The sequence below is a fragment of the Alligator sinensis genome, unplaced genomic scaffold (assembly GCF_000455745.1).
Source record: "Alligator sinensis unplaced genomic scaffold, ASM45574v1 scaffold885_1, whole genome shotgun sequence".
Lineage (NCBI taxonomy): Eukaryota > Metazoa > Chordata > Crocodylia > Alligatoridae > Alligator > Alligator sinensis.
The window spans coordinates 1477724-1491414 of NW_005842056.1; the positions used below are offsets into that span (position 1 = coordinate 1477724).

The following is a 13691-nucleotide window of genomic DNA, read 5'->3' on the forward strand; positions in this document are numbered from 1 at the left end:
TGGGGACATGGACTGTGGTGTAGCTGAAGTGCAAGTTGCACTCGCTAATTGGTTAGATGGCCATACCTGAAGTGACAGTCCTTGCCCCAAGGAGCTTCAGCTCTTAAGAGGCAAGGGAGACAACGTAGAAGAAGCAGTATCGTTTCCATCTAGCGTAAGGGGAAATGATGGCACAAAGGAATAAGGAAATGATGCAGCAAAGATGGGAGACTCCCAATCTGAGTACTGTAACCACAAGTCTTTCTGATTAGCATCTCTCTGTGGTGAAGGGGAAAACCCTTTACACAAAGCTGTCCGGGGTATAATGTTCTGTAGCAAGCCTTTCTAGCAATAAAGGGTATAAAAACATTAATGTGCATCACACACTGACATTATGACGATAGCTATGAAATCTATATAGTGTCTGCGTAGTTGAAAGCATGAAGAAACAACGCGGTAAAACCTGGTGCTTCAGAGGGAAAACAGTAAAAGCTCATCAATGCATTCTTCTGTGGCTGGCAGGAGGGAGGATGAACAAATAGCACTGACTGTTGCTTTGTTTTCCTGCAGGGATGTGAAAGCAGGAAATATTCTTCTTGGAGAAGATGGCTCGGTGCAGATTGCAGGTAACTGTCTCATCCATCCTGAGCAAAGGAAACGTGGGCATTGCTAGATGTGTGGCTGCGATGATTTTCAATGGCAAATGGAAACCCAGCTGGCAAATGTCATGCTTCTGGGGGTCCCATGTTTTGGATCTGAGTTCTCAAGGCAGTTTTTCTTCAGAAATATTTATCTCCATATTATCATTCATAGTGCAGTCCTTGTGCTGGGAATGTTCTCTGCCCATTTGAATACATAATTTCAGTGTACAACAAAAATGATTCCTTTTCAAATTGATAGCTCGGATAATGATTTTGAGGCCTTTCGCATGAGTTGGACAAAGCTACTAAACAGCAGCTTTATTGGCTTATAACCCCCAGGCTGTCATAAAATAACAGGTTTATTGTGCACTGGGTCTAAAGGATGTGCAGTATTGATGTACAAGACCATGCTGAAATGTTCCCTAGCTGGTGGATAGAGCTGTCCAAAATAATTTGCTACTTTTATATAACCTTTGTGAGCTGGTCATGGGAGCAATGTTAGGGATGGAAAGAGATTTGGTTGAGGCTAATGGGGGAATACCTTGATTCTTTGTTAGATAAAGTGAGCTGATTTCTAAAGAAAAGGGCTGGAGGTATCTTGAACCTTTTTAGTGTTTCGGGTTTTTCTCCAGAAATTCAGAACTGTTCTTGGGAGGCATTTAGTCCAACTTGGTTTTTGGAGGATGAAGTTAGAGAATGTATGGTTGCTCTTACTCATCTTGCTCCAGTGTGCTATTTTTTCCCCTTGAAAGAAGCCAAAATATGTTCTAATCCAGATGCGAGCTCCTCCCTGACCCTGTCCTTCCAGAACCACACCGTCCTGTAATGCCTACCCAACCTTTTTAACACTTACCTTTGGGGGTAAGGGTACAGACGTGGCACTCTGAGATGCACAGCTAACTCTTAACCCTCCTTTTTCACCTGGAAATATCCCTTTTTTTCTCTCACTTTAAGACCTCTCTAACCTATCGCCTCTTTGACAGACCCTCAGCTGCTTGCATCTTCCTGCAATATGCCCAGGTTTTCCATCTAGAAGTGTGTTACTTAGCTGTTGCCCCTGCTGCAAGGTGGTGTTATGCAGTATTGCAGAGCACTATTTTTCGGCACAGAAGAGAAGCCTGGGTCCAAAATAGCCCAGCGCTTTGAAACACAGGGCTTCTGGGTGAAACCTGGCGTAGCTCTGCTTTTCCTTAAATGCTCCCAGGTCTTTTAATGCCTGCTATTGTGTTCCTAAAAAAGTGCAAGGAATTCATCCCATGTGGCAGCTGATAGTAGACTGGGTGCGGTCTTGTCCGCATCTGAGTGAACAAGCTACTTATTTAATAAAAGCCTATGATGCGTTTCAGTAATGATCTGAGATGCAGCAGTTTGGATCATTGCTGCGCAGGATGTGAGAGTCCCCTTATTCAGGGAGCCGCTGCCAATGGTGGTTGCGCTCTGGGAATGAGCTGCTACTTCTATTCCTGGCCCGTGGAACAGCAAGTTGCTTAACTTCTACGTACTTCACAGGGCTATTGAGGCTTAATGTTTATAAAGTGCTTAGATGATAGGTGCCTCAAGGATATATTTCTTATCTCTGCTGGAGGGTTCTCAATAGAGCAATAGGCAGTTTTTAAGCTGAGCAGATGCCCTAGTTTTATGTTAAAATCTCTTGCCTAGGATATTATAGGGTTTGATGCGTTTTATGGGACATCTGGATGTGACTATATTTGTAGAATAGTTTTTGGATTCATCTGTGTGTTGAGAAGCCCAACTTCACCACACTAAAATCCAGAATTTAGTTCTGTGTATGCTATACAAACTTGGCTCTTTGCAATATCCTTTATGACTAGGGGGAAAAATTACACGTAAACTGGTAAAAGTGACGGAAACCAGTTCAAATATGTACACAGCAGCAGTTCAGTGCACTTAAACCACTTTCAAAGCGGCCAAAACCAGTTTAAGATGAACCTGGATGGACGTAGTATCAGACGTCAACTTATTTAGGTTAAATTGGTTTACTGAATGTCTATCCCAGATCCCACTCCAGATGCAAGTTAACTCAAGAGATCCCCAGCATCCCAGGATGCTTTGCACCCCCCCCGGTGGTCGGGCTAGACTTGGCCAAGTTTGAATGCTGAGCGGGGTGGCGTGCTCTAGCTCCCTGCAGCTTCTGGCCTGAGCCACTGCAGACATGTATGGCTGCATTTCCAGAATCAAAAGTGAATGTCCATTCACTTGGTTAGTGGTTCAGTCTACACCGCTTAGACTAACCTGCAAAGATTAAATTGATTCAGCCTTGGGCTTTTTGACTGTCTGTACTTGGCCTACAAGGCATAGCTGTAAAGAGATGCAAGGACCCGTTTTAGGACCTTTCATGGAATAAACTTGCGGCAACAGCTAAGCAGTGCAAGGTCATCCTCAGGGAGCGCTTTCCCGTTTTGTGAAAGCAGATGCCAGTTTGAGTAAAACTCACTTGTGACTGTGAATGCTGGAAATGCTGTTGAGCTGATCAAAACACAGAGTTCTGCGGGAAATTCCAGTGTTCTGGATTTTCCCTGCAGCCTGTCTTGGAATGAAATGTCTGCGTTTCTCTCAACCATTTTTTTCATCTTTAAAAAAAAAAAAAAAAAAAAAAAAATCATTTCAATGCCATCAAAACAACTTTATCAGACAGCTTTTTCAGCGACATAAGTGTTTCACTTTTTTTTTTCAATGTAAAGCATAAGTCATCATTCTAATTTTTTACTACTACTAATGATAGTAAACAGAAAAGCACTTCACTGACTTTTTGGGGTCCAATTTTGACTAAATTGTGTGAAGTGCATCAGTTTTGGCACAGTTTCATCAGTTTTGCACAGAAAGCTGCTTTTATTCAGAAAGTGTTGAGCAGCCAAAGAATATACAGACAGTGTAAACCTGTACAACTCCCCTGTGGAAGTTGGCGCTCAGACCATAAAATAACATCCAATAAATAATAATGGTCAGTCGGGGATAATTGATCTCAGTTATTTTACAAATTAATCCTCTTCCTTTCCTCCAAAAACATTCAGTCAACTCACAAATAAATCTCTGGTTGTGCAGGAGGTATGGCCTAATCTTTGGTACCCCATTGTCTCACGTCAAACAGTAGGAGGGAAGTTTGTTGCATCTCATTTCAGCTTAAACAGTAAATTCGGTGGGGTAGAACAGCTGCTGTCTCTGTGCATGGGGCACTTGGCACGATGGAGCCCTGCTACCTACTGGATCCCTGAGCCTCTACCCTCATACAAAATCTAATTATTTTTAATCTGGTATCCTGGCTAGTAGGAGCATCTTCTAACCATTGGTATCAGCAGCCAGCATCCAAAGTAAAGCACATTTTTGCTGATGCAGCTGCACAAAGCTTGTGAGGCTGAAGCTTTTTGGATTGACCAGATTCTGTTTGTAATTTTAAGTTGCCAAATGTGGGTTGTATTTAAAGTGCAAGTTGAAGTAATAGAATTAGGATGGGAGATTGGAGGCATAGCCTGGAAGTTGCAAGATGCATTGGATGGAAGTATGACCGCCATACATTTCCATGGCCACCTCCAAAAACATGGAGCTTTACAAAGCCTCTCTTTTGTAAGTGAATCTGCTAATTTTAACTGCCCACCCCTTTTTTGCCTCTGAAGTGCCATTGCAGTGCCATAACATTGCCAGTAGCAGACACACAGATGCCCAGTTTGCCTAAACTTGACTTTTTATTTTTATTTTTTTTGAAGAAGTATTAACATGGGTCTGGGACCCAGTGGCAAACCATTGGGTATGTGGGAGTCGTAACACATTGAGGTTTGCACGTGTTCTGCATACTGGATTGATATCAATCTAATTACGGGAACACAGCTTTGCTTTCCTAGATACCATTGTTTGCCAGTCTTCTGACCATGGCTGCAGTATAAATTGAGATAGCTGCGCTCTCTTATATTCCAGGCTTTCCAAAGTAATTACTGTATTTTTTATCCGAACAGTGTCTTTGCACTGACGTTTAGACTCCAGGGAGCCCACGTAAGCCGTGCAGGCAGAAGCATCTTGCTACGGTACTCTAACTGTAGTGGCAAACCTCTTCCAAGTGTAGAGTAGAAGTAGGCCTGAGTAACACGCAGAATCTTTTACCAATGCTCTAATTTATGGGTGTCTAACTTGTGGCCTGGGTGTCAGATCTGGCCTGTGGAGGTAGGTCATCTGCCCTGTGGCACTTCTTTGTAGGGGGGTGCAGGGTTGTGGCATTACTCCGAGTGCTGGCCTCGCTGCTGAATTTCTGCATTGAGATCTCTGTTCGGATCTCAGTGCAGCAGCTGAGGGAGCAGCAGCAGTGTTAACTTCCAAGGCTGCCTGCATTCAGGTGGGCTGTCTGGCTTGTGAGAAGTCCCATAGTCCAGATCCAGCCTACAGGGCCAAATGAGTTTGACATCTCTACTTGAACTCGCATCTGGTGCTCACATTTGAGAGAGGCTGCAGGTTCAGCGTTCGTTGTTCCCCTTGCTTTTCATTATTGCATTATCACACGTAAAACTGTCATACATCTCTTAATGTTGAACTGTAGTAGAGTCAAGTATGTTGAAGAGCTGTGTATGTTATAGTGAAGACGACATGTTTCTCTGTCTCCCATTTGGCATGCCTTCGTTTTAAGACTGCTGTTGCCTCGGAGACTTTTTAGCTGTTGCCCCGGAGACTTTTTAGCTAAGCCATGTTTTAAGCAGTTTAAAATGCGACTTTTGTGCAAATTCGGATTAGAAGCGCAGCATTGCCTAGTGGTTAAAGTAGGCTTGGCCTTCAAACAGCCTGGGCAGCATCCGATTGATACTCGGCAAATTGCCCAGCCTCTTGCTTTCTATATATAAAATAGAGGGCCGGGCAACACTTGTGCAACTTTCCATCTGTTCATGCCAGCTCACTGACGATGAGTCTGTTTCTGAGTGCCCATCATCCTTTGCACTAAAATACCAGTCTGTCATCATTGCCACCCCCATTTTATATCTTAACAGATTGAAGCTTGGAAAAGCTGAGGTCTTGTGATAGTGGGCCATGCCAACTGTCCAGCATCTTGATTTTAAGACCTAATTCATCATTGGCTGATGTGACCCTGGCCTTGATTAAGTTTTCTGAGTCTTAATTTCCCCATTTGTAAAGTGAGACTCTTATCTTTGTTGCCTTCAAGCCATTTTTAAAGAGCCACGGAGGAGCATAAAATGAAATGCTTTGTGATATGCACAGGTCATAGAGAACAGGCCTGGAAGTGACTTAAAGAAATCCTTCAGCTCAACTGCTTGCCCCAGTTCAGGAACAATTGTACTTAAACCATTCGCGAGAGAGACTCGTCTCACCTGCTCTTAGCTCCCACTGACCGATTCCACCATCTCCCTCGGAAAGCCATTCCAGTGTTTAGTTATCCTACAGCTCAGAAGTTTTACCTGCTGCCTATCCTAATTCTCCCTTGTTGTGATGGAAGACTATTATTACGTGTCCAGTCTCTAGTGGATGTGGAGAACGGTGTATGACCTTCCTCTTGGCAGTCATCTTTTGACATGTTGGAAGACTTGCTGCTCCCCTCCACCCCCTCCCACCCCGTCTTCTGTTCCCTAGATTTAACAAACCCATTTTTGAGTCTTTCTTTCAAGTTATGCTTTTTAGAACTAGGATGTCTCTAGCTAAATCTCAGCTTTCTCCAAGTGTGGTACCCAAAAATAGACACGGAGCTATGGTATAGGCCTAACCAGTGCCGAGTAGAGCAGAAGAGTCACTTTTTGTATGTCTTCCTCATGACACTACTTTTTATACATCTCTGTATGGTGTTGGTTCATACTCAGCTTGTGATCTGCTTTAGCCTCCAGATCTCTTCTGACGTTGATATGAAAATCTTTAATGATCTGCCTGCGTTATGCCTGCCTAAGGTAGTGCAGTATAATTGTGGTTACAAAGACAGCCAATCTTTTGTAGTCAACTTCTTTCAGGGCACATTTTGTACCTCATCTTGTTAGCTGCACGTGCTCTCTCTAAAACTTGTGCAATATCGAGGTCCGTTCTATTAAAGTACTGTTGACCTTGTTTGAGAATCAGAAGGTCCAAAGCTTCTTTGGGCGGGGTGAGCGGTGTAGGGATGGTATTGGTTTCAGTGGATGCACTTTTGAGATTATTGCAAAAACAGTTCACATTGGAAATACTGTGCGTAGCAGTGATTAGCTGTGCTTAACCTTGAAATTCAGTTTATGGAAATAACTAGAATGGTCAGTTCCCAGCTTCCCCTGTTGCAGTATTGGGAAAGCAAATTCATGTTGGCAAATCAAGTTCTGCTACACATTTTTACTGTCCTTTAAAGACAGATGAGTGGTCAGGATGGGCCAGAAAAACGGACTTTAACTTTTGCCTAACTGCTTGCCTTTTTACCATTCCAGACTTGATTCTCCATCTGTAAATTGTGCTTTCTCTTGCACTCAGCAGGTTTAATCATCTCCAGTGATCGAAGTTCTGAGGTTGTAACAGGAAGGCATTTAATAAGACCAGAGCTATTTGTCCCCGGGCATCAACCGTGCAAGGCAGCAGAGGGGGGAAGCACTTGAGCTGTTATCTCTCTCAAAATGCTTATACCCCCGTATTTCCAGCTGTGCACCTCTGCCTGTTTCCTTAGGAAATAACATCTTCCTTACCCAGGTTTAGAAATAACTCTTTGTTTCAGTTTAGTTTGATGGCAGTATACGTTTATTAAGATATTACACTCCAGTATAATCTGATATTGTTTTAGGCCTGATTCAAAGCCTGCTGAAGTCAATGAGAGCCTTTCCTTTATGGTGCTGGACTTCAGATCTTGTCATAATTAACGCATAATCCATGTTTTCCAATGGCAGTTTACTATTGTTATAGGATATAGTTTCAATATAGTTGTGGCCAGTTTTCAAAGTTAGATGCATGAGATATGAGATATATATATATATCTTTTTTTTACTTTTTTAAGATGACACTTCAGCTGGGAATGGGCATTTCAGGGGATAGATGCTTTTACTAGCTGATTCCTGTGCCTTGAATGAACCGTCTCAGCATCTTAAGCTGTCAAAATCTATTTCAGTTAGTGACTCACTTACAGAAACACCGGCACCTGTTGCAGTTCAGTCATAGCACCTCCCACTTGGATTGATGAATTGTTTAAACTGATTCCTGTTCCCTCCAGCACTTATAGTTAGACTTTTTATTTCATTAAAAAAAGTATGGCTTGCTAGACTTGCCACAGCAATTTGTATTTTGACAGTTTGGGTGTCTGAATGCTAGGCATCTTTCCAAACATAAGCCTACACTTTCATTGATGACTATATAATCGCTCAAAAAAGATGTGATGTTGAGTAACAGTAGGATGTTGGTTATATTATGATAATTTAGGCAGAATCTGGAGCATCTTTTTGTCTGTTTTGTCTATAAACCCACATGAACAGAACTGCTTCTAGTGAATTATGTGACGCATCAGCAATATCTTTGCTCTGTAAGACATCCAAGCTTATCTTGCTGCCAGGGTCTTTGAGTAATATCGTTGATCTGATCCATTTGAGTAGGCCATCTCCAATTTTGCTTCCACAGAAGCAGCCAAGGGATGGTGAGAGAGGGGATTAGTTAATTAGGCTTCTTCAGAAGTCCTGGAGATTCGGACTAAGAAATGCAAGGGGCATCACTGATAAAGAAGTGTGGAAACGCTGATGTCCTTTTGGATCTTATATTGTATTTGGATCCCCACAGCAACTGTGGTAACTGATGCTGCTGATATTTAGAAAGTAGTTAGTGGAAAAGTGTTGGGCCTGTCCACAGTAGTAATCCAGGTCTTTCCAACCATTGAACAATATTGATGAACTCTGCTGAAGCCCTTAAAGACTATTTTAGCTTCATCAGAATGCAGCAGCTTGTCTAATGTAGTTACTTTCCATGAAACCCAGTTGGCTCGTGCTGTTCACTTCCAGAGTAGACTAGATTGTTATAAAGCTCTACAGCTGTGCAAATTGAAATCCTCCCTGCGCAGTGTCTGAGATGAGAGGCTTTTATGCTGGATTTTTTTTTTTGTTTTTTTTACAGGTACATTGCTGGGGGTAGAGGCATGAAGGAGTTGTATCACTGGAGGTCCCTCTATCCCTCACTGAGGCTCCATAATTAAAGTTCTTAACCAAAAGATAGGTCATAAATTGCATAGATTTCTAGGGTTGGACAGGACCTGGCACATCATCAGGTCTGACCCCGTGCTCCAGGCAGGAAAAAGCGCTGGGGTTAAGTAACCCCAGCCAGATGCCTATCCAATCTCTGTCATATAGTCTGACGGTCAGAAAAAAAATGAAATTTTGGGGGTCACGTGAGGACTTTGTGATGCTCAACTCCTAAGTATTTGCTTGCCTATGAAGTTTTAATAGATTATTTATGGAAGGTTCAGGTGTGACAGTGGAGGAGTGGGAAAGGTCTTATTTATGCAGACTATTAAATATGTAGACTGTGAATGCATCTTCCAGCTCTGCACTTTCTCCTCCGCTTCCATGTAAAAGCAGCAGCACTTAAAGGAAAAAAAATCAGCCTACAATAATTGCCCTACTACTTACATTTTTTAAAGAAGGGAAAAAACCTTGGCACCATATATCTTGTCCTTTTTATCTACCCTTTGTCTTGGTCTGTCAGGCATCTTGCATTCCATGAATTTCCTGTGGCTCCCTTGAGTCCTGACAGCATTAGCATTGAAAATAGACTTTTATTCAGGTTCAATTTCATCCCTTCCGGGTGCATGTTTGACATTGGCAGTGAAATGAATCCAGTCGCAAGTCTGTTTTACAGGAATCCAGGCAGATTCAGTGATGCAGCTGCTCCCTTCTCGGGAGAGAGAATAAAATTCTAGCTCGTGGGCAGGATTTTAGTTAATGTTTTACAGATGCTTCTTGAATAAGTACACACTCTTCTTTAAATGTGGAAACTGAATAAAAGTAGCAAGATGGCATTTCAGGAAATTGATTGCTTATGGTGGTAGCTTTAAAACAATAGCGCGCACAGTTTTTGCACTGGCCTGTTTCAGCCAATTGGAAATGAGTAAAATTGATTGGAAAAACATTGAATAAATCAACCATGTAATGGAATCCAATTTAATTCCACTAAGACTTTCTAGTGACCTCAAAGGACAAATGCAAAGGCAGAATTCCAAGCCGGGCGTTATAAACTTGTCTTGTATTTGATTTGAAATGTGTCGAGTGATGTGCGTGTGCTTGCACGCTGCTTTAAAGAGCACGCGTTTTTAAAGCTAGAACAATTCTGCCTTGAATGGCATTTCCTTTACCCTCAAAATAACTGCATGGAAACTTGAGCTAAGATAATCTTACCCTTTTGTGATGTGCTTTATTTAAAATGCGTGCCCAGAGTACGTGAAAACGTATCTAAAACAAGATAAAACTCTATTGCTAGAATTTTAAATTGCTACTGCATTTGGAAACAACAGTTTCATAAGAACCCTTTGATAAAGGACAAGCATCTGATTTGCATATGTGGCATTGCAAGTGATTTACCAGGATGATTTTATCCTATTAGAAATCCTGTGGCTTAAACTAAATGCACCTAATTTTATCATGTCTTGTTGTGGAACCGTATCAGATTTTGCAAGTTAAGCAGAGCAGGAACTGGTCAATAGTTGGTTGGAAGATATCAAAGGGAAGCATTGTTATAGACTGCAAAGTAGGTGATTCATTAGGGTTATGGACACGCATACTGGAGCAGCTTCAGAAGGGCAATAGCAATCAGTTTCTAATTACTGTGTGTGAACAGGAGGTGAATGATACAAGTATAGCAAAACTGGTCCAGCTTTAATATTGGATGAAGCTGTATTAAAATGGGAACGGTTCTGAAACATTTGCCATCCTGGCTTGTCTATGTAACAATTACAACCGTTGGTACCTTTTGGAAACGGCTCCAAATGTATATGTCCAAACTCAAGGACAGTGGGAGCCAACGTTTTGTGGCAGATGTGCCACAGATTAGCTCTGTGCCCTCTTCGAGTGTTATGCCAGTCCCTTTCTGCTGCCTGATCTGCTGCTCTGCTTTTTGCTCCATGTTCCATCTGCCACTGTGCTGCTGTCACCTGCCCCCTCCCCAATTTACGGTATGCTATACATAGTGTGCCTGTGCCACAAATTTGTCTGCCCCTGCCCAGGGGAATAGGGGTTGATTATATGGGAACAAAATAAATGGCCCATTTGCACAAGGGACTCCATGAGTAGATGGAGCAGCAGATCATCAGCAGTCCCTGATCTGCTGCTTCAGAAAAGGCATGAAATCTCAGAACTATCAATTACGGAATAACCTGCCTACAAGTAGATTTAAATCCTAGTGCTAGGCAGGGCGTTAAGGCCACGTAGGATGAACTTGTCCTTTTGTATAGAGACTTCTTATCCCAATTTAATATAAGCAGGACTGTTCATATCCATATAACTGTCCACTCCTTTTGTGAATCTTGGGCTGTGTGTATGTTTTGCCCTTGAGTAACTCAAAATACAGCAATTTTTTTGCAACGCCATTAGTTGTGGTAAAAGCTTTTACTTTTTGGTCTTGGTGTCACCACCTGCCCTAGTAGTCTAGGACTGAGAGAACAAAGATTAGAAACTCCTATGCAATGGGATGTTCTTCTCTCAACGTTTGTTGAAACGATGCATGGGGACACTGCTGGTAGGGTGGGTCAGCTGTAAGGATATGTCTTAAACCCAGGATGCTGGCCGCTTGCAAATATGATCCAGATATCACCTTCTGTAGGAGCTGGTGAGTCCTGGGGTAACTCTTTCTTTGCTGTGTAAAAGCCCCCTGCACTTAAAATTGGTTGTGGTCTTGCATTGCCTCACTCATGGTTTTGTGCTCTTATTTAGGTGACCGTTTCAGCCCAGAGGTGATTGTAATGCCCTTCAGTGGGGAAAGAAAGAATTCCTGTGGATTTTTTTTTTTTTTTGTGGGTGGGGGGTCTTGATACACTCCAAATTATCGCTGAAATTACTTGGAGTTTTGTCCTATTGGAGTTTGGGACCTATCAATGGTGCAAATGCTGGAAAAGTGTCTGGGGTATGGTGGGAGGCAGGCAAGGGTGTGTATCAATTTGCCTACATGAAAAGTAAATCGAAACAGCATCAATGGTCTATGGAGCTGCCAACTCCCAGCTAGCAAAGGTAGAACCACGGACCAAAATACTTCAGCAAGGCCCACCCCACCTCCTTGTCAGCAGTGCAGCACTTCTGTCTGTGTAGTGAGCTGGCCTTTTTTGAGGCGCTGTGGAATAAACAGACGAGCATAGTCTGAAGGAACATTAACTGGCTTTTTCTTCATTTGGGTCTAGTCTTCCTATGTAGAGACTGCACCAATCGAGGCAGCTCTTGTATGTCTTTCTCTCTCGGTGTGGTTGAGTGCTCTGTTACCAGGTGGTCCAGAACAGGAAAGCTAAACACACAGCCTGGAGCAAGGACTTAGGAGGGCTATTCTCTGCCTCTATTGTGGTCCCTTCATCCCAGGGAACATTTCTTCCCAGATCTTTTAGCACCAGCGACTGTTATGTTGCCAAGATTGTTTGTAGCAGCCCTTTCCTGCTCTCAGTACAGAATTTCCTGTGCCAGTCCAAGATGGCTATAAGGAAATGCTGTTTGATTCCAGTAACACCATTGCTTTTATCACTGGTTTGGGAATTGCTTGTTAGCTCCAGGTACCCAAGTACCTAATTAAAGTGACATTATGAGTAATTAACAATATAGTTAGCTTGGGAGCACTGCATTTAAAAGAAAAGTGTTGCCCATTCAGTTCGCATGATGAAATCATGTGGTCCCAGTGATACTTTCAGAATTTACAACCTCTAATCCTTTATTCAAACATGTAATTTTCTAGTGATCTTGATGATAGGAGAGCATCCCAGTTGGACAAAATACAAATCGGTGTTGTATTGTCCTACTGACTCTGCACATGGCGCAAAATAAAGCTCCTAGCTATATCTTTGAGGTTGTAGAAGCTCAGATATTGGATAGATCCAAAATGAGGGGTGCACATTTTTTCAGGAAGTCTGGGGCATACGCTTTAGGATAAATAACTTTTTGTAATCTGAGTTCATGCCTCATTATTGTTAGAGAATTACTGACCTCAAAAGAGGGAGAGGTGATGCCAACTAGAATACAGGTGACATCTGGACTAAAGTGAGTTGCATTCCTTGATAAGAAAGTTAATAGGCATATGCTCCATGTCTGCCACTATTCATCATTAGGTGCTCAAGGAAGCTGGTGAAAGTAAATCCTAGCTGGTGGGGAGTTACTTGAGGGAAGATGGGGGCAGACACAGAAAGGGAAAAGAAACAGAGGAGGACTGGGAAGGGGCAAATATAGTTGGGATCCTACCTGTACTTGCTGATAGAAGTACAGAATATTATTGGAGGCGTGATATCTGAATTTTAGTTACAGTGTAGGGGCCACCTTGTCTTTGTTCATTGTGTGAATCTGCTATTCATATTGCTAGTGGATTTGCTGTGGACTGAGAAAACGCACTGTACTCTGGCTCACCAGCCACAATGAAAAAGGGAATTTTATGTACCCTATGGACTCGAATAGATGGGTCTCATCTCTGGTATGGACACTTGGCACAATTACTACAGTAACATGCCCTGGATTTGCTTTGTAGTGAAGAGCAGACAGGTGATCAGCTCTTCCAAGCTAGGTGACATTAGAGCTCCTAATCAATAAGCAGTGGGGATCTAGTTTACTGTGGAAAAAATAGGCTGGAGAAGCGGATATACAGCTGAGATGCAGCATGATTTCACTGATTCACTTCTCATTTTTTGAGGAGTAACTTTACACCCAAATAAGATGACATACTAGTAAAAGGCTGTATGCTGTTTGTCCCCTCTACTTTTTACCCTGGAGTAAATGTCATCATGTATCTCCATCATTTGGATGACGAAACTTTTGTTCTTTAGCTAACCTCCCTCAGTTGATCATTCTTAGTTCTTTGGAAATCTCTTTGTAAAATGTTACTATCTTGAATGTAAGCCACAGTTGAGAATATATATGTCCTCCCTTCAGGATGCTTTCTTTGCTAAAGATTTTCATCTTTCCC

General features: G+C 42.4%; 1 protein-coding gene across 1 annotated transcript in view; it reads left to right on the forward strand.

The window, feature by feature from the left end:
* The window catches only part of OXSR1 (oxidative stress responsive 1), a 100482-nt gene that overhangs the window by 56758 nt on the left and 30033 nt on the right, over positions 1-13691 (forward strand). Inside the window, exon 4 of the mRNA XM_025203374.1 lies at positions 550-605. Within this exon, the coding sequence (XP_025059159.1) occupies positions 550-605 (56 nt within the window). The remainder of the gene's footprint in view (positions 1-549; positions 606-13691) is intronic.